The 20,298-nt window shown below is 44.8% G+C and overlaps 3 protein-coding genes across 18 annotated transcripts; 1 reads left to right on the top strand and 2 right to left on the bottom strand.

Moving 5' to 3' along the window:
• Positions 1-30: 30 nt before the first annotated feature.
• zbtb41 (zinc finger and BTB domain containing 41) lies at positions 31-6,749 on the bottom strand. 3 transcript variants are annotated; one of them, XM_078099134.1, is made up of 11 exons: positions 6,315-6,749; positions 4,749-6,065; positions 4,305-4,512; positions 3,972-4,041; positions 3,707-3,854; positions 3,282-3,411; positions 3,079-3,174; positions 2,903-3,009; positions 2,687-2,792; positions 2,496-2,584; positions 31-1,920 (listed from the first exon to the last, which is right to left on the bottom strand). In XM_078099134.1, the coding sequence occupies exons 2-11, from the start codon at positions 5,887-5,889 to the stop codon at positions 1,289-1,291; spliced, it is 2,727 nt and encodes a 908-aa protein (XP_077955260.1). In that variant the 5' UTR covers positions 5,890-6,065; positions 6,315-6,749; the 3' UTR covers positions 31-1,288. The 3 variants fall into 3 exon arrangements, with proteins under 3 accessions (XP_077955260.1, XP_077955259.1, XP_040028136.2); XM_078099133.1 differs by having other exon boundaries at positions 4,749-5,922; XM_040172202.2 differs by having other exon boundaries at positions 4,749-5,925; positions 6,315-6,612.
• On the top strand, positions 6,624-14,675 carry LOC120816532 (protein crumbs homolog 1). 2 transcript variants are annotated; one of them, XM_078099132.1, is made up of 8 exons: positions 6,624-6,866; positions 8,199-9,164; positions 10,265-10,815; positions 10,943-11,108; positions 12,167-13,085; positions 13,166-13,207; positions 13,341-13,463; positions 13,718-14,675. In XM_078099132.1, exons 2-8 carry the CDS (start codon positions 8,501-8,503, stop codon positions 13,968-13,970), a joined length of 2,718 nt encoding a protein of 905 aa, XP_077955258.1. In that variant the 5' UTR covers positions 6,624-6,866; positions 8,199-8,500; the 3' UTR covers positions 13,971-14,675. The 2 variants fall into 2 exon arrangements, with proteins under 2 accessions (XP_077955258.1, XP_040028137.2); XM_040172203.2 differs by lacking the exon at positions 6,624-6,866 and adding an exon at positions 7,708-7,895.
• Positions 14,602-19,556, bottom strand: LOC120816534 (sentrin-specific protease 5). Of its 13 annotated transcripts, none has more exons than XM_040172208.2 (11): positions 19,154-19,556; positions 18,439-18,530; positions 17,421-18,317; positions 17,227-17,332; positions 16,686-16,833; positions 16,519-16,566; positions 16,282-16,359; positions 15,718-15,855; positions 15,542-15,625; positions 15,379-15,429; positions 14,602-15,282 (listed from the first exon to the last, which is right to left on the bottom strand). In XM_040172208.2, the coding sequence occupies exons 3-11, from the start codon at positions 18,172-18,174 to the stop codon at positions 15,166-15,168; spliced, it is 1,524 nt and encodes a 507-aa protein (XP_040028142.2). In that variant the 5' UTR covers positions 18,175-18,317; positions 18,439-18,530; positions 19,154-19,556; the 3' UTR covers positions 14,602-15,165. The 13 variants fall into 13 exon arrangements, with proteins under 13 accessions (XP_040028142.2, XP_040028147.2, XP_077955267.1 ...); XM_040172213.2 differs by having other exon boundaries at positions 19,287-19,381; XM_078099141.1 differs by having other exon boundaries at positions 16,686-16,760; positions 19,287-19,381.
• Between the last annotated feature and the right edge of the window lie 742 nt (positions 19,557-20,298).

The following is a 20,298-nucleotide window of genomic DNA, read 5'->3' as shown; positions in this document are numbered from 1 at the left end:
CCTTTCACAGACCTGATGATCACTTACAAGTATAATTATCACATCAGATTTTATTGGCTATGAGGCAAAGTTTTAGAATAGTAACGCCGCTTATTCAGAACGTGAATATTAACTGTTTGAAATTGCAATATCCAACAATTAAAAGTGTCTTTGACAGCGGCAGCATTCATTCCACTTTACAGTTTGTCTCTTTTCCGCTTATACGTTTCTAAACATATTTTCAGAATAACCACTGATTTCATTTTTAAAATTGGATTTCATGGATTCATTGTTGGTACTCATAACGAGGTTCTTGTACACGGGACACTGCATGAGTGGAAACATATTTCCTAGAGGCCACCGTTTAAGTTTAATCAGCATTACAAAGATGCAACTTGCGAATATTTTATACAACCTATGGATATTTAGTTCTGCATGTGGTAAGGCCATTTATCCAGGGTTCAAGGTGATTTATCATAAGTTACTAAAACCAAAAATATATAATCAAACAAATTATTTCAATTTTACTGGATGAATTACTACAATCATTTATCCAAATTGAAAATTTAAATTCCTGTCAAGCCTTGACATTCCAGATATTTGTTTTCATCTCCTGTAACTGTTTTTATAGAGTTCTGATTCCTCTTCCGAAGTGTGATGGTTATCTGACAGTTTCCCATTTCTCTACAGTCCTTTGCACTTTTATTGACAAAAGCACGGTCTGTGTTGGCAGAGCGGGCAGTGCTCCACAGTATCTGCTCCTCCACACTCACAGGTGGTCGGACAGGTCTTGTAGCCCATCTGGCCTGAGCAGCTTTTGATCGTCAGTTGGGAACATGGTGCTTCTGGGCCAGGGGAAGGTTTTAACTCCACGACAGTTGAAGGGTCTTTCTCAAGCTTCTCCATCCACAGTTGGATTCTGGTTTCTTCCCGGGACTTTGTTAGGGTCTGGACATGGCGGAGAAAGCCTCTTCTCGACTTGGGCAGGAGCTTGTCATCCGTGTAGGAGAAGGCCTTTGTCACTTGTAGATATTCTGAAAATATTTGTCATAATTTTACCAAAGCTAAAGCAGAAAAACACCTTTTTAAATCCACACTTTTATTCTTTTTGTACTTGAATATATCTATTTAATTTAATCTATAATAAGGTGTGAGTTTCCGGAGATCCCCCTAAACATTAACCAGGTCATGCTTATCTCAATTGTAATGACGTTCCATGATCGTCCTCTCTATGGACTGTGAATATATTTAGGTGCTGAATACAGTAGCTTCTCTTCCTATTTTATAAATCCGGTTTTGCTGAGGAGCATTAGTGTGTGAGATCAGAGTTGGAAATGTTCTGCACGGAGGAAGCTGAATCCAGTCCCAACAGCGTGCCCAGGTAGGACTGCTCTCGGGGGTCCAGCATCTGATCGGGTCTCACGGGGTGGGCGATGTTGGCGGGCTGAGGGGTGAGGGTGTACTTCTCTAAAAAGGCCAGGTCTGCAGCCGCCTGGAAGCTGGAGCTCTGCTGCGGCCCCTGAGCCTGCATGCTCGCAGCGCTGTGTGAGGGAAGAGAAGAGGCCCTGTGAGCATTCGGGTCCCCCTGCGCTCCACCCGCCATCTGGACGGGGACCAAAGTGACCGGCACGCAGACATGGGCAGTGGAAGGGCCGCTCTGGACGGCGGACTTGGGTTCAGCGCTGTACACCTTAGAGGCCTCCCCAAAGGGAACGGAGACCTCTTTGTCCTCCCCGGGCCCAGTGCCGTGGGGCTGCTCATTGAAACGGGCGCTGTGCACGTGGTCGACGTGGTACTTGAGCTTGTCTTTTCTCTTGAAGGTGGCGCTGCAGTGGGGGCAGTTGAAAGGACGGGCGTCTGAGTGGATCACCATGTGCTTCGTCAAGGTCTTCTTGATGCGAAATGTCTGGTTGCACTCTGGACACGTGTGGGGTTTCTCACCTGACACGAACACAAGAGGAAATCAAAGGGTATTGTTCACTGCTTAATGCAAATTTGGGTTTTTCGATAAGAATTGCAGCATTTTAACAATCCAATGGCGCTTTATAGTATTCAACAGAGTGAACCGGGTCATTTGTTTTTAAATGAACTGGCTTCCAAAGTATGAGGTAGGCCTATAAACGCATATTTATATATCTTCTTATTCATTTGAAGCATTTTTTATTTATTTTTTAATTCATTCAACCCATCTGTTGTTTATCCAAGCATGTCGTTCTGTAGTAAGCATCCGAACAATCCAGCGCTTACGTTCGAACTGATCCGAACGGATCCAAATTTGGTTCTTACGGGCTAACTAGCTATCCTGCAATAAACAAATATGCCACATCTTATTTCCTTGTCTTCTAAATAGATCATCGATTGGTAAGAATATTGACTTCATGAACCTGAGGAGTATTTCATCAGGATATTATGAGATAAACTGTTTGCCCCTAAAGCAACTAACCGACACATTTCTGTCCTCATACATATGAAATAATAGGCGACAAACAAATGCACCGACTGTTTCGTTTCCTTACCCGAGTGTGTCCTGAAGTGCATTTCCAGACTAGACTTTCCTTTAAATTCCTTCTTGCAAATCTCACACTGATGCACAGCGGTTTTATACCTGTGAACAAACCAATAACAAAGGAAGGCTAAGAGAAAACTACCCTTCTTTAAAAATCCCAGTATAAAATTGCATGTGTGACTTATTTATGAGTAATCCTACTTTTGCCAAACTTTCTCTCCCAAGTGAATGCTCTTGTAGTGGACCGTCAGGTGATCGTGGCGCCTGAAGCACTTGCCACATTCTTCACATTGGTGTGCTTTCTCACCTGTAATAAACCTCGGTTAAATTCACGCATTGCCCGGAGACAGTGAAAGGTTGACACTATTTCTACTATGACCAGAAACCAGGGTCTCCTTTGTCAACGTTTGTCCTCACCAGAGTGTATCTTCTGATGTTTGGTCAGGTGATCGTGGCGTATGAAGGTTTTGCCGCATTCGTCACACTCGTATCGCTTGTCGTCGTGGTGGACTCTGAGGTGGAGCCTGTCCAAAAAAAAAAAAACTGAACTTGAAACTTTCTAAATCACATTCTTCACAGTTCAGCGGACCCACCTGTAAGAGCTGCCGTGTCGGAAACTTTGGCCACAGATACTGCAGAGGTGAGGCTTCTCCCCACTGTGGATCCTCAGGTGCTCCCTCAAAGTTGTTCTATGTAGAAGAGAAAGATATCTCTCAACAAAGCAGCACAGGGTAAAACATTTGTGATTGCAGTTCAGGAGAAGATAGGAGTGTGTTGGGGAAGTTTAGAGACGTACCGCTCCCTTACGGATTTACCACAGACGAAGCAGGTCCACTTTCTTTTGCCTCCGTGCGTGCACTCAATGTGCCGCTTTCTGTTGCCCGTGTCGTTAAACTGTCGACCACAAATCTCACAGGGGAAGGGACCTGAGAATGAGGGGGCACAAAATGAAAGCGGTAAAATGTCAAGCTTTGTTTCCTCGCACTGGGAGCAGTAGAGTGAGCCTGAACCTTTCCAAACGGATTCATCGTCGTTGAAATACATCTTTTTCGTGGATCAGTGAGCTATTTGTAACAAAAATCTTGTTTTGTTTGTTTTTATGTATTTGTTCTTGTGGCGTCGCTTTCCGGCGCCGGCTTCACTACGACGAGTGTAACCACGCTTGATACAATTGTTTAACTGTAGGATCTGAAGAATTTATTTTCACCATGAATCTCTCACCTAAATGGAACTTCTCTTGGTGCTTCAGCCTGGCAAACCTCGACTTGAAGTATTCGTCACAGAAGGAGCATTTGAAAGGCCGGTCCTGGGTGTGCAGGATCATGTGCTCCTGCAGGTGAGGCCTGCGTGTGAAGGTCTTCAGACAAATCTGGTTCAAAACGTTCAAAAGGTTACAGAAAATTTTAAAAAATCTAAATAAACTACTTACTCATTTATTTAACATCATGCTTCATCTCCTAATAATAAGACAATCGGAAATCCTTACTGCACATTTCCAGCCTTCACTCTTCCTCTTCCTTTTTGTAAGAAACTCTTGGACGTGGTCTGGATGAAACCTGACAGGATAATGAAGAATCCCACATTATCTCATTACATAAACAAGGCCTGCAGCACACGGTCATGTCATCAAGGACATCTACTGGAGAGGTAGCTCTACGCAGTAAACGCACACAATGCATTGCTGAAAGCTGAAAAAAACAACAATGTCTTTTTTTTTTCTTCTCCTGTCCGAGAACATTCCCGTAATATTTTTTGTGGACCAGAGGGTCGAGACTGTTCTTCCCCCCCAGAAACCCGGCGCTGACCGGATGCGTCTCACCTCCTGACGTGCTTGGCCAGGGTCTTCTTGCTGGCGTGGAGTTTGTTGCAGAAGGGGCATTTGTGCTCCTTCTTCTGGAAGGGGGCGTCGCTGGCGTGCTTCTTCTGGTGTACGGTCAGGTTGGACTTGGTGGAGTAGCGCTGGAGACAGACGTCACACTGAAACGGTTTCTCCCCCGTGTGCACTCTGGTGTGACTCTCATACTTCCCTACAGAATGCAGGAAAGGTGCATTAGTAGATGGTACGAGTTGTGATGGATTAGAATGGGCATTTTTCACAATTCTCTGGCATTTTTTAGTCCAAATAAGTAACCAAAACTAAATATTTGTGATTCTTTGGTTTAACATCTCAGTCAGTCTCGCATGGTTATCTGACCGATTAACACACCAGAACAGCTACTGTGGAAAAACACAAACAATCCAGTCCTAACTTCATATTCCCCACCTGCGCGGTCAAACGTCTTGTCACATTTGGGGCACTTGAGAATCTTCTTGCTGGAGGTTTGGATGATGACAGGAGCCAGACCTTCGGGGTACACTGGACTCTGTGTGGAGCTTCCTGCAGCTGCCACGGGCTCCTCCACCTCTCCGCCGGCCTCGTGCTCGACCCCTTCTACGTCCGAAACCTGCTGAGCTTTGTTCTGCTCTACGGCGCAAGCCTCAACAGCTTTCCTCTGGGCAACCCAGTCTTCACTCGCGTCCCCATCGTCCTCTCCCTCCTCGTCCACCTCATCTTCCCCCCGAGCTGCTTTCGACGTCTCGTCTGCGTCCAGTTTGGGAAAGCGGTTTTCCACCATCGACTTTCCGGCTTCTTCCATTCTCTCGTCGCTTTGCTCCCTCGAGGAGACACTCCTTTGTTTTTCCTCAGGAGTGTCGATGGTGGGCTGATATTTGGTGGGGGTTTTCCTCCTGCGAGATGATCTCCGCGTGGTGACGGCTCTCTGATCTGGCGTCTTCTCTTTCTCCGTTGAGGCGTACTGATGTGGGCCCTGGATGACCCCGTTAACGCCTGGCGAGCCACTGGAGGCCACTTCCACCCGGGGAGAGCCGCTCATCTCGCCCTGGGCCGGGACCACACGTCCTGTGTTGTCGTCACCTTCTTCACACAGCAGCTTCAGCACATCCATCATGTCCAGGAATTGGGCCGCTTCGGTCAGAGCCGGCAGGTCCATCTCTGCAACAGCGCACTTGGAGGTGTACAAGAAGCCAAGGAGGTGCTGAAAAACCGAGGCCTCCACGTGGTCCAGAGTCACGTGCGCCGTGGCGGGGTTCTTGGACAGCTCAGCGTGGAAGTAGCTGCTACCGTGGGCCAGCACCACTTTGTGGGCACTGTAGAGCTTCCCACCCACGGACACCGACACATCGCAGAACCTCCGCCTGGCCCGGTCCTCGTTGAGGAACGCGAGGAGCTCGTGACTGTGCTGCGTCATGGCCAGGTTTCGGGTTGGTGAGCTCAATTCTGGGACGGTTTCAGGGTTGGGTTGGGCCGTGGACCCGGTGACCTTCTCTTCTGGGGCAGATTGATCGCTGGCGCTGGCCAGCCTGCCGCGTTTGGCACGCAGCGGATTGCAAAGCTTCTTCTTCATCGGTGGGTCCGTTGGGCGACCGTGTGATGGAACCTGCTAATCACAGGGACACGATTAATGCTGAGGTTGAACAGGGTCCTGTGCTGATCCTGAACGGCTCCTGAACTGCTGAGGTTTGATCCACATTGAGACGGTGGTGACAGACAGGAGGGGAGACAACTGGCACTGGGCATGTCCTTTAACAAAACAACAGTAGTATAAACAGCAGGAAGCTGCCATCAAGGGAAGCACTGTGGCGAGAAGTAACACAAATGTGCACGAATTGGGAATTATTGCAATCAGTTGAAGTGCTATTCTCCCATTTAAAGCATAAGGAACAGCTCATTGTTATCAGCACGGTGCGTGTCTGTGCAAACTGAAATGAAGCTGAATTATTCACGTTTCATCTTGGTGCAAACTGCGTCTCCACTTGAAGGACCCCTTACCTTCATGTTGTCGGTGCGACGCACGGGGCCCCCCTGCGAGGGGAGCGTTGACAAACGACCCTGGACGCTGCCCGGAAGTCGACTCTCTACCCTTTGATCGGGGCGTTTTATAAAATACCAAATCCCTCCTTAGCGATACGAGCCTGTTGGGGGAAAAATAAAGACCCGCGCACTCCCGTTGACAAGACATACGGGGAGTAAAAGGAGGAATAAGAGTTCCCTCGGAAGTGTCACGCCCCAACAACGCAACAAGCCGCCCGCTCATTGGCTCGCGCAGCTGTTTGTCCTGCAACGCGCCCGATTACAGGCGGAGACATACATCGAGATTAAAGAGATACAGAGAAAAAGACGACGATGTTTCATTTGTATTTAATTATATACGTAAAGTATGAAAGGTCAAATACGGATTAAATGAGGAGGACGTGCCGTCGAGCGTGATGATAAGGCTCATGAAGGGCTGTCGTACTAGGGCGTCATGGGTAATGTAGTAATTAGACACCTCCATCAACTGCACACATCGACTCAACTATTTCATTTGAGGACAATTCTGAGGTAAATATGATACTTGTAATAAAAAAAGTTAAATTCATTCAAATCAATGTTTCTCGTTAGTATGAAATATGACCATGTGAAATATGTTGTTTCCGGTGGTTGAAATTCTCTATAACAGTCTAAATATATATATATAGACTATATACAGTCTAAATATATATATATATATTTAGACTGTTATAGAGAAATTCAACCACTGGAAATTACATTAAATTAAATTTACTGCCGCTGCAGCCAGATACATATGTTGCTTACATGTTAACACATCCCTAATGTAATTTACTAGTGCTATAATTACGTTTCACTGAAAAAGCCAGTTTTGGCTGCATAGTGAGTTTGTTTGCTCTTAAACTTTGAGTGCCCTTAGCTACTTTCAATTAAATAGGTTTCGATTGCAGTGACCCAGTGGTTTTAAATTGTAGCCATAATACTTTCATTTAAGTTCAATATTTAATGACCAAGTCAACCCCTCTTCTTACACTTAAGTCAAGGTTTGTGATACGAGTCTTGATTTTAAATATAATATAAATAAATAGACTACATTAATATGTACACTTCCAAAATGAACAAATCCCGGGCCATTATATACTCTAGAAAAAGAGCCAGAGCCCAGTGCAGAGCAACAATTGAATGTGGGCGTATTTCCTTCTACAGAAGACAGCGTTTGAAATAAAGAGACAACACTTTTTGCTGAGCCAAAGTCCAAGCTATCTCTCCCCCTCACATTTTTTTGAGTTGCTCAAATTAGCCCTCCTTGGATGAACCTCACGCCTTGCAAACACATTTAATGTATAAGACACCGTAAGTGCATTAGCCTAATCCATCCCACAAGGCTTGCTCTGCTCAAAGCATTTCAGTGAGCGCATGGTGGAGGAGCATAGCTGAAGATGGAGCTGCACACACAAGACCTCCAATCCTGTCTTTGACGGAAATTAAGATACTGCCAAATATCGAATTATTTGGAGGACTGGTTGAGGACAATGTTGAGATTCAGTTTGCAAGTGTGGATGTTATTGTTGCTTCATCCAGGTAATGTTTAGATGTACATTTGGGCTGAGGTGTCTATCAAGTGTATAGAACATTGCAAAACATGCAACATGCATCTGCAATCACAGTTCTTTTACAACTGTCTAGATTTTCAAAAGCATTTGTATTAAGTAGTTCATTTTATGTATTTTAAATGTGGTTCTGGGTTCTCGTCTTTATAGATCAGTTTATTTATTTTTTATTTTTTTAATTATATTATTTTTAAACAAAAAATTGCTGACCGTTTCACTTTTGTGGACATATTCCTTTTGAGAAGTTAATATTTATTTGCATTTGTCATTCCAGGGACTTTCTCTGATGAAGACATCCGCGGGTGTCAACAGCTGCCATGCCAAAATGGCGGTGTGTGTGAGAGCCACAACGGAGCTTTCAGATGCCTTTGCTCCCAACAGCGCCAAAATGGGCGCCTATACGGAGGAGAAAACTGCTCAACTGCACTTTCCGCGTGTGACGACAACCAATGTGAGAATGGAGGAGTATGCTCCCCCTCGCTTGTCAACGATCAGCACGCGTGCCTCTGCCTTCCTGGCTTCGCGGGCCCTCGATGCCAAACGCCCACCGTCTTCTCATTGGAGTCCCGAGGCTTCATGTACGTAGAGACTCAGCTTCTAGACCAAGGCGTTCCTCTCAATGTGACATTCAGCTTCAGGACGGCGAGACCGGTCGGCACCCTCTTGCAGCGCCGAGTGGACGACTTGCTCCTCAGCATCGAGCTGACGGATGGGCACCTCTCCCTCCGCAGCCTGAGAGGCCAAGGCTCCAGCACACTGGTCCAGGAGCTGCCGGAGCACTTGTCCGGCAACAAGTGGCACACGGTGGAAGCATCTCTGGGTGGCGTGGTCAGCCTCATCCGGTTGCTCTGCACCGAAGGAAACTGCACCAGAGACCACAGCGCTAAAGTCCAGCTGCTCGAGCCCGCCTCGGCTCTCCCAGAGGCGGGAGCAGTTCGTCAAAGCCTCTTCATAGGAGCAGTCGGCGGGAGCCGGGCTTCGGCCAGAGCAGCCGGTGAAGCAGGCTACCCACCTTCTTTCCTGGGCTGCTTCAGAGATGTGTTTGTGGACTCGCGCCTGGTGTGGCCTGCCGTGTCAGCGGAGGCTTCAGACGTCCAGGAAAACATCACGGCGGGGTGCAGCGACAAAGACAAGTGCGAGGACGGCCCGTGTCAGAACCGAGGGCGCTGTGTCAGCCGGGGCTGGAGGAGCTACAGGTGCGAGTGCCACAGGCCCTATGAGGGAACCAACTGTGAAGATGGTGAGATGTTCACACACAACAAATAATCGCTTCAGATAGCTTCAAGTTTATTGAAACAAAATGAACGAAACCAGGAGGTTCGGGTCTCAAAATCTTCCATCTGAGAAAAGCCGAGCACACAAAAATAAGATAAGGGCTCAACTCTGAGGGGTATTTGGCACACGTACACCTCTGACACATGTTTTATTTATGAAATAGTTTAGCTATGACGACGAGAGTCTTCAAGGATGATGAGACTGAGTTATGATGTGTTTCTGTGTGTGTTTTAAATGAGTGGATTCACATAAAATATCATTCTTAACTGTATAACAAGATATTTTTTGAAATATTTTGACTGACTTTCAAAAGCACGTGCAGTGTTTTTTCATCAATGGCAGCATTCCCATGTCGAATCTGCTGACATAATTACTGGAAGATGTCGGGGGAGAAGAAGACATGCTGTAAAAGCAGATATAGGTGAAGTCAAGTTGAACTTCAGTCATTGGAGATACCTCAGCTGGAAAGCTTCCCAGCAGGATGACAAATTTAGTCAGACTTTAAAGGAGCTTAAAGAGTCAGTAGAAATAGCACTGTGTTCAGCAGTCATGCAATTAGATGGCACTCAGGGCTGGGGATTAAAAAAACGTGGGTTTCAGAGGCTGACTTTAGTTCATTGTCAAAGCAGAGCTGGAAACAGACTAGAACCTCACTTGTCAGTCAACACTGCATGGGTATGGTCTAATTGACAACTGCAGCAATTTAGAGTTATTAACTTTCTGAAAGGAAATTAAATCAATTAGATAAGATCAATATAGACCCTTTCATTGCAATTCTGTTGTTAAGGAAACCGCTTCGGTTCCTGTTTGCTTCCCGTCAGCTCAACAAACTGGCAACAGGAAACACAAAGGGCCCCAGTTGCCAGCTGAAGATAGAATAAAAGCGATGCTAAATGGATTTAATAGTCAGCATATAAGTGGTTTCAATCCTCTCATTTGAATCGTGTTAAGAAAGTAAATGAGCATATTTTACAAGCATATCATAATATCTGTTTCAGATGGAAGCTAGTTTTGTTCCAGTGTGACTTTCATGGCGTTTTCTCTCTCTTCCTCGTCCCCATGCAGAGTACATAACAGCCAGGTTTGGAAATAAAGACCTGGAGAGCTATGCTGTCTTCTCATTGGACGATGACCCAAATGATGCCGTGACCATATCCATGTTCATTCGCACCAGACAGGCCAGCGGGATTCTCCTCATTCTGGCCAATAGCACAAGCCAGTACCTCCGCCTGTGGCAGGAAGAGGGAAGGGTCAAAGTTCAAGTCAACAACTTTGAGACCCTCATTGGTCGAGGTGCGGTCAATGACGGCCATTTCCATTTGGTGACTGTGAAGCTGGAAGGAATGGCAGCCGTGTTGATCCAGTCAGCCCAGAGCCGGGGCTCTATGCCCATCAGGCCCATCCGAACGCATCCCGGGGATCTGGTTTTTGTCGGGGGGCTACTAGACGCGAGGGCCTCTGCCTCATTTGGTGGCTACTTCAAAGGGTGCGTTCAGGATCTGAGGATAAACAGCAAGCCGCTGCAGTTCTATCCCATTGCAACTCCAGTGGAATCCTACAGCCTGGAGCGCCTCGTCAACGTTGCGCGAGGATGCAGCAGTGAGAATGCCTGCGCTGTGAGTCGTTTTAATGTCTTTTAACAAGCTTGTGTCACATCATCGTTCCTTTTCTGCACTGCATAACGACATAACGAGTTACGTGGCTTGTCTTTATTTTTGTTTGGGATTTGTCTCTCTCCATAAGGTCAACCCCTGTCTCAACGGGGGAGTGTGTTACTCCATGTGGGACGATTTCATCTGTAACTGCCCCCCCAACACTGCAGGGCAGCGGTGCGAGGAGGTGTTATGGTGTGAGCTGTCTCCCTGCCCCGCCATGGCTGTTTGTCAGCCCCTCTCGCAGGGCTTTGAATGTGAGTGAGTGTTAAAATAGGTGGGATAAAAGGGTCTCATGGACTGCCGCAGAAAGCCTGAGGTATATGCTTTAAACAGTATGATGTGCACAGCCACCCTGACACTAAAAACATTGCCAAGATCCACAATGAATGTGTGTGGCTTTCATAATACTGGCCCATTTCTGATCCACTGAATGGAGTCTCCACAGTCTCACTGGTGAGGGCTCCGATTAATTACAGTGTGACTGATTACAGAAGAGAACAGCTTCGAGGCAGAGATCCTGCACAGGATTCCTGTAAGAGGTTGTAATCCCTGGTGGGATTAAGACCACATGCCCGTGGAAGTGTATGATGGCTAGTCTTCCTGGAGGTGTCACATGTTTACAAAGAGAAAAGGAGCTTTTGGTTCAGAGTAGATGCCCGTCAAAGGCACTTTGACAGTGCCTGTATTCTACACATATTACGTTTTATCAGTAGTCTGCACTCAGCGGCGCCTTCTCGCTTCTCCTTTTTCTCTTTGTATGTGTTGGAGGCCTTTTCCCACCATTTTTGTGGATTCCTTTAAATGCCCTTTCTAGACAGCTTTAAAGACCAGGCGTTGACCACGGGAAACCTACGTCAACTTGAAACATTTTGCCAAATTTGCATTTCTCTATTTGAAATGTTTGTTTGTTTACCGCTGTGAATAATAACTCAGTATGTTTTTGTTTTTTTACAGAACTTTAACTTTGATTGTCTGCTATTTAGTCATGATAATTATTAAATGTTATTGAGAAAAACATAAAAATACTTAATCAACACCCCCTGAAAATCTTGTCTTTGATACTGTACTTTAGGACACTTTGACGTAACCGCTGGTTACGGATGCAATATGCTTGATACCTTCAACCTGAGAGGACAGCAAGGACCACTGTACATTAAGTGACTCTTTAAGGTTTTGAAACCAAGTTTTCAGAGGCTTTATTGTTCAGCTGGGGTCATTATAGTAAGAATGGGTACTATGTCACTGGAATAAAAGATAAATGAATGATAATGTCATTTTAGTTCATAGAGTCTCTTCCCTATTTCTCCTTCAGGTTTGTCCAATGTGACATTTAGTGTTGAAAGCAGTGTTTTGCACTACCAAACCAACGGGCAGATTAAGCGCGGCCTCCGCAGCGTCTCCCTCCGCTTCCGCACAAGACAGGCCTCAGCCACCTTAATACACGCGCAGAGGGACTCCGACTACCTCAGCGTCTCCCTCCTGAACGCCCATGTGGTCATGGAGCTCCAGTCGGGGGCCGGCAAAGATCTCCACAAGGCAACAGTTCAGAGCAAGGGTCTAATCAGGGACGGCGAGTGGCACACTTTGGCGCTCAGCATGGAGAACCAGACGCTCTCAACCTCCAGGTGGATCTTGACTGTGGACGGAGAGGAGAAGGAGCGGGGCGTGTCCACAACAGCTGCAGGCAACCTGGATTTTATCAGGGAGGGAGCAGACATTTTCCTTGGAGGACTGAGCGTGGACACCGGAGTGAACCTAACCGGCTGCCTGGGCCCAGTGGAGATTGGAGGCCTCGCCCTCCCTTTCTACTTGAACACTGAGTTGAAGCTCCCCAGACCTCAGGGAGAGAAGTTTGCGAGGACAAACGCCGGCCGTGAGCCACGGCACGGCTGCTGGGGAGCCAGCGTGTGCGCACCAAACCCTTGTAACAACCAGGGCGTGTGTGAGGACTTGTTTGACCTGCACCGCTGCACATGTTCCTCTGAGTGGACGGGTCCACTCTGTCAACATCCAACGGACAGCTGCTTCTCCAGCCCTTGCGTCTTCGGCCACTGCACCAACGTGCCCGGGGCGTTCGAGTGTGCGTGTGAGCCGGGGTTCAGCGGGGAACGGTGTGAGGTGGAAGTTGATATGTGTGAATACAGCAGATGCAGCCAAGGCGCCTCGTGCCTTAGAGGTTTCAAAAGCTACGCGTGTCTCTGCCCTCAGAATCTGACCGGAGAATACTGCGAGTGAGTTCTTCCGCATTGGTCGATATCTCTGTGGCATAAAGCTGTTGAGTTGTTCTGATTTACAAACGGGTCTCTTGCAGGAAGAAGATTCCTGAAGTCCCGTGGTACATTGAGACCAATCCGTAAGTGCTTTTACAGAAAATGTTTTTTTTTTAAATACCTCCATCGTATCAATTAATCCAGTAAATATTGGATCCACCCATGCAAATCGGGGAGCCATTGATATTTCTTGCTGTGTTCTTTTATTTTGTTAAGACTCCCTCAGTTGCCTGTATCTACATGCACGGGTACAAGATGGGATTACAGCTGTTTCAATGGAGGAAATTGCTCGGAAGCAGACGACAGCTGTTTCTGCCCGTCCGGTTTCACAGGACAGTGGTAGGACTCGCATGATCAAATTTTATTGTCTTTGTTGATCTCGACGTTTCTCAACCCTGGAGGTCCACCACATGCCCCCACCGGGGGTCGCTAAACCCAGAACAAAGCCACTCAGACTGGATCTGTTGGGAAAGTTAATTTAAATAATCAGTCAGTCAGTTTGCAAATACTTGTATACATGTGAATGACCGCAAGTTAAATGGTGCATTTTGTCATTTTTGTTCCATAACCACTTGTGTGCTGTTTCCCTGCAGGTGTGAGAAGGATGTGGATGAATGTGTCTCGGACCCATGTATGAACGGAGGCTTCTGCATCAACTATGTCAACAGTTTTGAGTGCGTGTGTGATATGAATTACTCAGGAGTACACTGCCAAATTGACGTCAGTGACTTCTACCTGTACCTCTTCTTGGGCCTGTGGCAGAACCTCTTCCAGCTGGTGTCCTACCTTGTGATACGCCTCGACGATGAGCCAGAAATTGATTGGGGATTCTACATCAATGATTAGGGCCCTGACTCAAGAATGATCAAATTGGACTACACTTGGTCAGGGTAGAGATTGAAATTGGAGTGTATTTGAAATATAGTGCCCAGTGATACGTGATCAGGATCTAGTATCAAGGTACATCAGCCAGACTGATACTTTATACTTATATAACAGAGCCAGATGATCGATCGGTCAATTCAGATTTCTTTCTCTCAAAGTCAAACCCATCAAGGTCAGAATTCTCCAGTAGCAAAGAGGCACACATGCAGTATACATTGTGTAAAACTATTCTATTATCTCTAGTGTGCTGATGAGGCCACTTTTAGAAATGAGTCTCTTGTGAACAGATGTGTTTGCTAATGAATATGAATTGATCAATACAGTATATATGGAAGCATATGTATTAATTTGAATTTCCATAGTCACTGTCTTGTGCCTTAAGTTTCCACTTTTTATATATGGAGTACAGCTTTCTTATCAGTATGTGCTCAAATGTCCTCAACGGGACACATTCATTCCGTTATGATCTACTAGATATGAATAAAACACTGGTCCATTGCTAGGAATTTGTTTTTACACATTTTTATGTACCCTAGTATAATGTGCAAAGGCTGTTCTGCATGCGGTGAAGTGAAAATATAAACGTGTTGTGTAATTTTGCAAACTGTCTTGATTTATTTACAACTTCATTAACAGAATTCCACTGTGCAAATAAATACGAATGTATCATATGGATCGCTCACATTTTCTTTACAAAGTACAATAGCCTCCATTCATTTATCTGGTGCATACAGGTAAACTATGATGCAAACAAATGACCAAAGAAAAATAGAGTAAAAAAAAAAGTGCAAACAAGGTGAGTAGATATCAGAGTGAGAACAGACAAGGACCCTGAAAGATGAGATCGAATTGGAGAGGCAGTTTCTCGGGAAGGCTCGGTGGTGCTCTGTTGTTGTGTAAACTCCAAGTCAAAGTCTTACTGGAACATGAAGAGGTTTTTCCTTCAGGAAACATTACTGACCACATAAACATCACAATGATCTAGCATGATCAGCGCACCTGGTAGAAGACGCCAGTGCAGGTCCAGCCGTGGCCCTCACAGTGCAGCCATACAGCTGCACAGCTTCTGCTCATTAGAAGCACTACATTGAGTCAAGTGAGGATCGTTGATTTCCTACAACAATCAAAAGCAACGCACACAATCTACTGAAAGTCTTCAGGGCTGTTCATGGAGTTTACAGTCACAGAGCTCTTTGTAGATCCTCTTGCGTATCTTTGGTATGTCCCTCTGGGAAAACTGCAGGGGTTTTGCCAGAGCAAGGCATCTAGAGTACTGTAAAAAAGAAAAACACAATATGCAGCTTAAGTCATGTGACTTTAGAGAATCAGACATATTTTAAGATTTAAAAAAAATAAAAAACCTTGGTACCTCCAAGATAAAAACTCCACAGTCGTTTTCATTGGTCTGCTGCGGGATTATCTGTAAGGAGTAACAGGGGGAGACCACACATCGCTGTCAGTCATGTTTTAATCCCTTGGGCCATTTGGATGTTGTAGTTACCATGACGGCCTAAAAGACGTGAAGTAAATACCTCATCATATGAAACTTCCCAGCCACTTTCAAAATCAGTATGCTGCTTCTCCTTTGCCTCGGTCATCAAGTATTTCAGGATGTTCTATCATAAGAAAAGCATAAATACAGTTTACTATGGAAAAGACAACGATATGTTTATGTAGTTTGTTGCATTGACAAAAACAAACAAATTACCCGTGCAACCTTCTGGAGTGCGTTTCCTTGAGAGTCGTAAAGACAGATCTTCTTTTTTTCAATGTCAGCCGTCACCAGACACCAGTGAACCTCCAGGTGGATCGGCACCAAAAGCAAACTCTTAGAAAACAAATCCACCTGTGCGAGGAAGATGAGGTTAAAGCCGCTTTAAGACGAGAGATATAGCATGTCTCATAAAAAAAGCAATTGGAATAGTTTTTTTTCAACAATTTCATGAACAGTCGTAGTGTTAGACAAAAATGTCATTAAAAGTAATATTATAGTGTTAAAGAGTTTGTCATAGGTCATAAAAAGTAAGTTAATATATGAGAGATGTTATTAATAGCAAACCAGAACATGCCTTACAAAAATAACAAATGAATCGCACACAAAAGTCATAGTATATAGTATGTTATGAAAAAAGTCACTAAAAGTCATGTTAAAAATCTTTTGCAAAAGTCCTAAGGTTTGTCAACCTGTGTCTTCTCATGCTAATTTAATCATGCAGACTTCAAATTTTAGAAATCACACCAATCAGTAAACCACTACCAACTTAGACCTAACCTGCTTCGTCCATCTCTTAACACCATCATAACCTTTAGTCATGAGCTGCCTGTGGAAGAAGCTGTTGAGAAAATGGACCTGGTGGGACAAGGGGAAAAATGTCAATCGAATTAGTCGTACACCAATTATTTGTCTGGGAAAAATGGGTTGCATACTAGTCAGATTATGATAAACAGTTTAAGAAAATAAATAGAAAGACGGTTATAGAACAAACATGATATCCAGGCAGAAGATTACCTGGTGATGGGAAGATTCCAGAATTAATTCCCCGTACATGTTAATGACCTTAAGAAGAAACAATTAGTCACATAAGTAAGCAAAAGTTACACTGAGCAGAAACATTCAGGCTCTTCATCACAAATGTTTTCCCGATCAAAGCCTGAGGGAGACGTTTAGATGATGACCTGGTCGTTGAGCCAGTTCTGATCTGCCAGTGTGGACAAGTCATCCAGTGTCAGTGTGTGCTTCTTGTAGACCACCTGGAAGGAGGGAACAGGCTTCTGAACAATGACAGTTTGGGATTTGATAACTTCTGAGATGACGAAATTTTTCCTGCACAGACAGAAGAATAGAATAGAATCGGTTCAGGGATGAAATCATGACAGATTCACCACCTTCTACCACCCTATTTACTCAAAAATCTCTTTAAATTGGATCTCAAATAGAAATCCCAAAAGTTTTTTCAAGTTCTCAAAGCTTCATCGTGTTCGCTTGCCACACTGTTCACTGACAGACAGACAGGCAAAGTACTCAAACCGCTGGTGGAAGAACTACTGTAGGTGTCACCGGAACATTGTTTTTGACACATTGAAACACAGAGGATGAAAACAATACACGTGATTGCACCTGGTAACAACCGCTGAGATATTCATCATGTAAACTGAGAGATTTAAATGATTCAAAGTGATCCAAGACCGTAGGATTCAGATGTTTGACAAAATGTACCTGTCGCTGAAATCTGTGTGAAACTTCCTCTCCAGATGTCTCAAAACGTCTCTTTTTTGTAATGGGATGAAACATCCATACATTCTGTAGAAATCCTTGAGAAATTCTATCAAAACATGGAAAAATGTTATTTCAAAAAGCAGTGAGAAGCAGAAATGTAAACCAGAAATTATAAAAATGAAAAAGACACATACCTTGGATTTCCTGTCTTAGAACGCTGATATCAGTTAGAGAAGTCTTTCTACTAGTGATTCTCTCTTGAGCGACCTGGTTCGTCACTTGCTCCTGACCTGGAGTGACAGCTGTGATTTGTCCTGAAGGGCCCTCAACCTCGGGCCTTTGAACGTGTACCTTTACCCCTCTTTCTTTCAAATGTGCAGTTAAAACTCCTGGCTGGCTTTCTGTGCTCAACAGGGTTTGGACGGTGTGTGGAAGCTTTGAAGGCTCCGTCACTTCACCGAGCTGTACAGAAGTTTTAGGTTGTGTAGCTGTGGGCACGATTGGACTGATGGCACACGCAGAAACATTTGTGTCCATAACCAGAGTGTGCAACAAAGTGGAAGCGTTCAGCGGTTCTGACAAATTGACAGAGTCACAAAGCTTCAGCGGGGGATTCTTCCCTTTGAGCACGCCTGAAGCTCCAGTATCAGATCCGAGAGGGGATACAAGGACCGATGCTCTAAGTGAATTTTCTACATTTGATGTGTGGTACATTCGGACTTTGCTTTTATTTTTCTCTGACTGGGTTGTTACAGTGTTCGAGAGGCCAAAGCTGATCCCACAAGCTCTTTTCTTTTTCCTGAATGTCCCAATTCGTCGGGCCTCCCTTCGCTTTCTCCACATCCAAAGCTGTAATTTACAACACACGCGTGTCTTGGCTGGCCTGGAGAGACGGGAAACTCCCTCGACGGAAGACAGGAATCCCTTTTTTGTCTGTGTGCGGGGCATCTTGGAGAGGCCAGCTAGAGTCGGCGATGGGGAGTCACGTGACAGTGTTGTGGGTTTCTTTTCAGCTGCTGTGAAGTGAAGTGCAACAGCTCATGTGCAGCAACGCAGGAACAGCAGTCAATTTCGTCTCGTCCATGGTCCACCTTTACCAAATGCCAGTTTAAGAAATAGATTTAAATTCCTTTGATATTTCCAAGTCAGATGCTGCAAACTGAGCCAGCGTGGGCTTTTTGGATGCGGATGAATTTGGAGGCTGATTCGCACCTTGAGATTTCCAAAGCTTACTTGATCGTCTTTGCTTTTCCTCCCCCTTCTGGTGGCCTCTTCATTAGAGCAATCTACAATGGGAACAATTGCTGCAATACAAAATGGGTTCGTTATTTAAACCGGGCTCCTATGTAGTTTCATCTCACTTTGAAACAAAAGCTGCACCTAGTTGGACAAGTTAGCAGTTCTCGGAATTCTGACGTTAACTAACACTAAGCGGTGGTTAAAGGAATTTAGTACAACTCGAGGGCACGATCAGCTCCCTTTTATCGGTTGCTTGCATGTTGCCACATAAGTGATAATAATACATTAATATGGATGATATGTACCATAATAAAACCGTGACCACTCTGTTGCATAGCAAGTAACGTTACTTCCTCCTTGAGTTGAGGACCTGCTCACAAACATGAAGGCTTTGCAGACACGTGTGCACAGATTACTTAGTGACAGGTATTTTCATATAATTTTAGTCAAATCCAGGAGCAGAGAGACGTAACGATTATAAATGTCCTTAAAAAGTTGTCAACGCAGTTTAAAAACTCGCATGTCCCTTAGCTAACACAACAATTTGCACTCCTCCATACTCGGGGTTTACCCAGTCTGGGACGTTTTCTTCTTTACACGTGTTTACACGAAAACACCTTGGCTAAATGTGCTAACGGTAACATGGGTGGGTAACAAATGGTGAGCTGCTAGCTACAGCCTGCCCTACCGTTACTGCCTCGTTTGCCTCATTGGAACTTCGAAATGGGATGAACTATGGACAGATTAGAGTCCAGCCTTTTCAACTGCTTGGTGAATAGTGTACTTTCATAGTTCAATAGACAATTTTTAACTGTTTTAACCTCTCAACCTGCAGCGCTCTTAGCAGCGTTTATACGACGCGTTCCACGTTGAGTCGCATTTGGAATGCGTCATTGTTCAGCTGGCCAATCAGAGCTCACTGAGGAAAAGTCGTTAGAGGTCGCGACAATGGCTGCGTTAAGCAATGTTGCTGAAGGCATGTGTATTTCCTTCGTACAAAAATGAAATCCCTAATTTGTGTTTTCCATTTCCTTTTAAGTGGTGCATTTTTAGTAGTATCCAAAACCATAAAAATCTGCTCAATTTGTGAGTCTAACTATGAAGCAAGTAGATACACTGCTTGTGTTTATTTAGCACTATCATTTTGTCTTTCACGGTTAAATCAATGAAAAAGACCTGATTGAACCTTGGAGGACATTTTGTTTTGACAGCTTGCTGTTACCATTTGGAAATGTCAGCTAAACCATACAGCAAAATTATTATTGAAACTAGAGTTAGACATGGCGTCTCAATATTGACCCTAAAAACTAAATTGATATAGCAATCAAGATTGAAATAGCAATTCTTGAATTATTTCATCGGTATATCTGTCAGCAACCTCAGTCTAACCCTAAAAGGCCCTTGTGTATTGTGCAAACTGACAAATACAGACCAAATAAGGGGGGCGGAAGCGATGAGAGGCTCTGTCCCTCAACTATGGCCCCGTGTCGGCAAATATCCTCTTTGCTGAAGATCATAGATCATTGAGCAAGTCACTTTTCCGGCGAGTTACACAACATGGGCTTTGAACATGAATTTCTTTACATATTTTCTGTGATATTGCAGTCAAGAAGGATTCATGTCAGATCTATTCACAGCGTTATACTGGAAATCACAGTGTGAGATGTTCCTGTATATCTCAACATAAAACTCAGTAAATCATTAATGAATTATACCTTAGCCTTTTATTTGTTTTGGCAGCAATCCTAAAACAGAGTATCACTCAGAGAACTCACAGTTCACATGGGGAGTCATGAGGGATGATCATGGTGTTTGACTTGGCTCAGTTTTGTT

This window comes from Gasterosteus aculeatus, chromosome 3, assembly GCF_964276395.1.
Source record: "Gasterosteus aculeatus chromosome 3, fGasAcu3.hap1.1, whole genome shotgun sequence".
Classification (NCBI taxonomy): Eukaryota; Metazoa; Chordata; class Actinopteri; order Perciformes; family Gasterosteidae; genus Gasterosteus; species Gasterosteus aculeatus.
The sequence above is the reverse complement of the archived record's forward strand: the minus strand, read 5'-3'. Positions and strand labels throughout refer to the sequence as shown.

Bases quoted from the DNA above. Each gene is read 5' to 3' on its own strand.
- zbtb41 (XM_040172202.2), bottom strand. The intron at 4,513-4,748 runs GTGGGGAATATG...TGCATTCTGTAG, and splicing joins CAAGACGTTTGACCGCGCAG to GGAAGTATGAGAGTCACACC. The intron at 2,585-2,686 runs GTAGGATTACTC...GTTTGTTCACAG, and splicing joins GGAGAGAAAGTTTGGCAAAA to GTATAAAACCGCTGTGCATC.
- LOC120816532 (XM_040172203.2), top strand. From the start codon at position 7,847: ATGTTGAGATTCAGTTTGCAAGTGTGGATGTTATTGTTGCTTCATCCA. The intron at 7,896-8,198 runs GTAATGTTTAGA...TTGTCATTCCAG, and splicing joins GTTATTGTTGCTTCATCCAG to GGACTTTCTCTGATGAAGAC. The intron at 9,165-10,264 runs GTGAGATGTTCA...GTCCCCATGCAG, and splicing joins GGGAACCAACTGTGAAGATG to AGTACATAACAGCCAGGTTT.
- LOC120816534 (XM_040172208.2), bottom strand. From the start codon at position 18,174: ATGCCCCGCACACAGACAAAAAAGGGATTCCTGTCTTCCGTCGAGGGA. The intron at 16,360-16,518 runs GTAATCTTCTGC...TTGTCCCACCAG, and splicing joins TGGAATCTTCCCATCACCAG to GTCCATTTTCTCAACAGCTT. The intron at 15,856-16,281 runs GTTAGGTCTAAG...TTCCTCGCACAG, and splicing joins TTAAGAGATGGACGAAGCAG to GTGGATTTGTTTTCTAAGAG.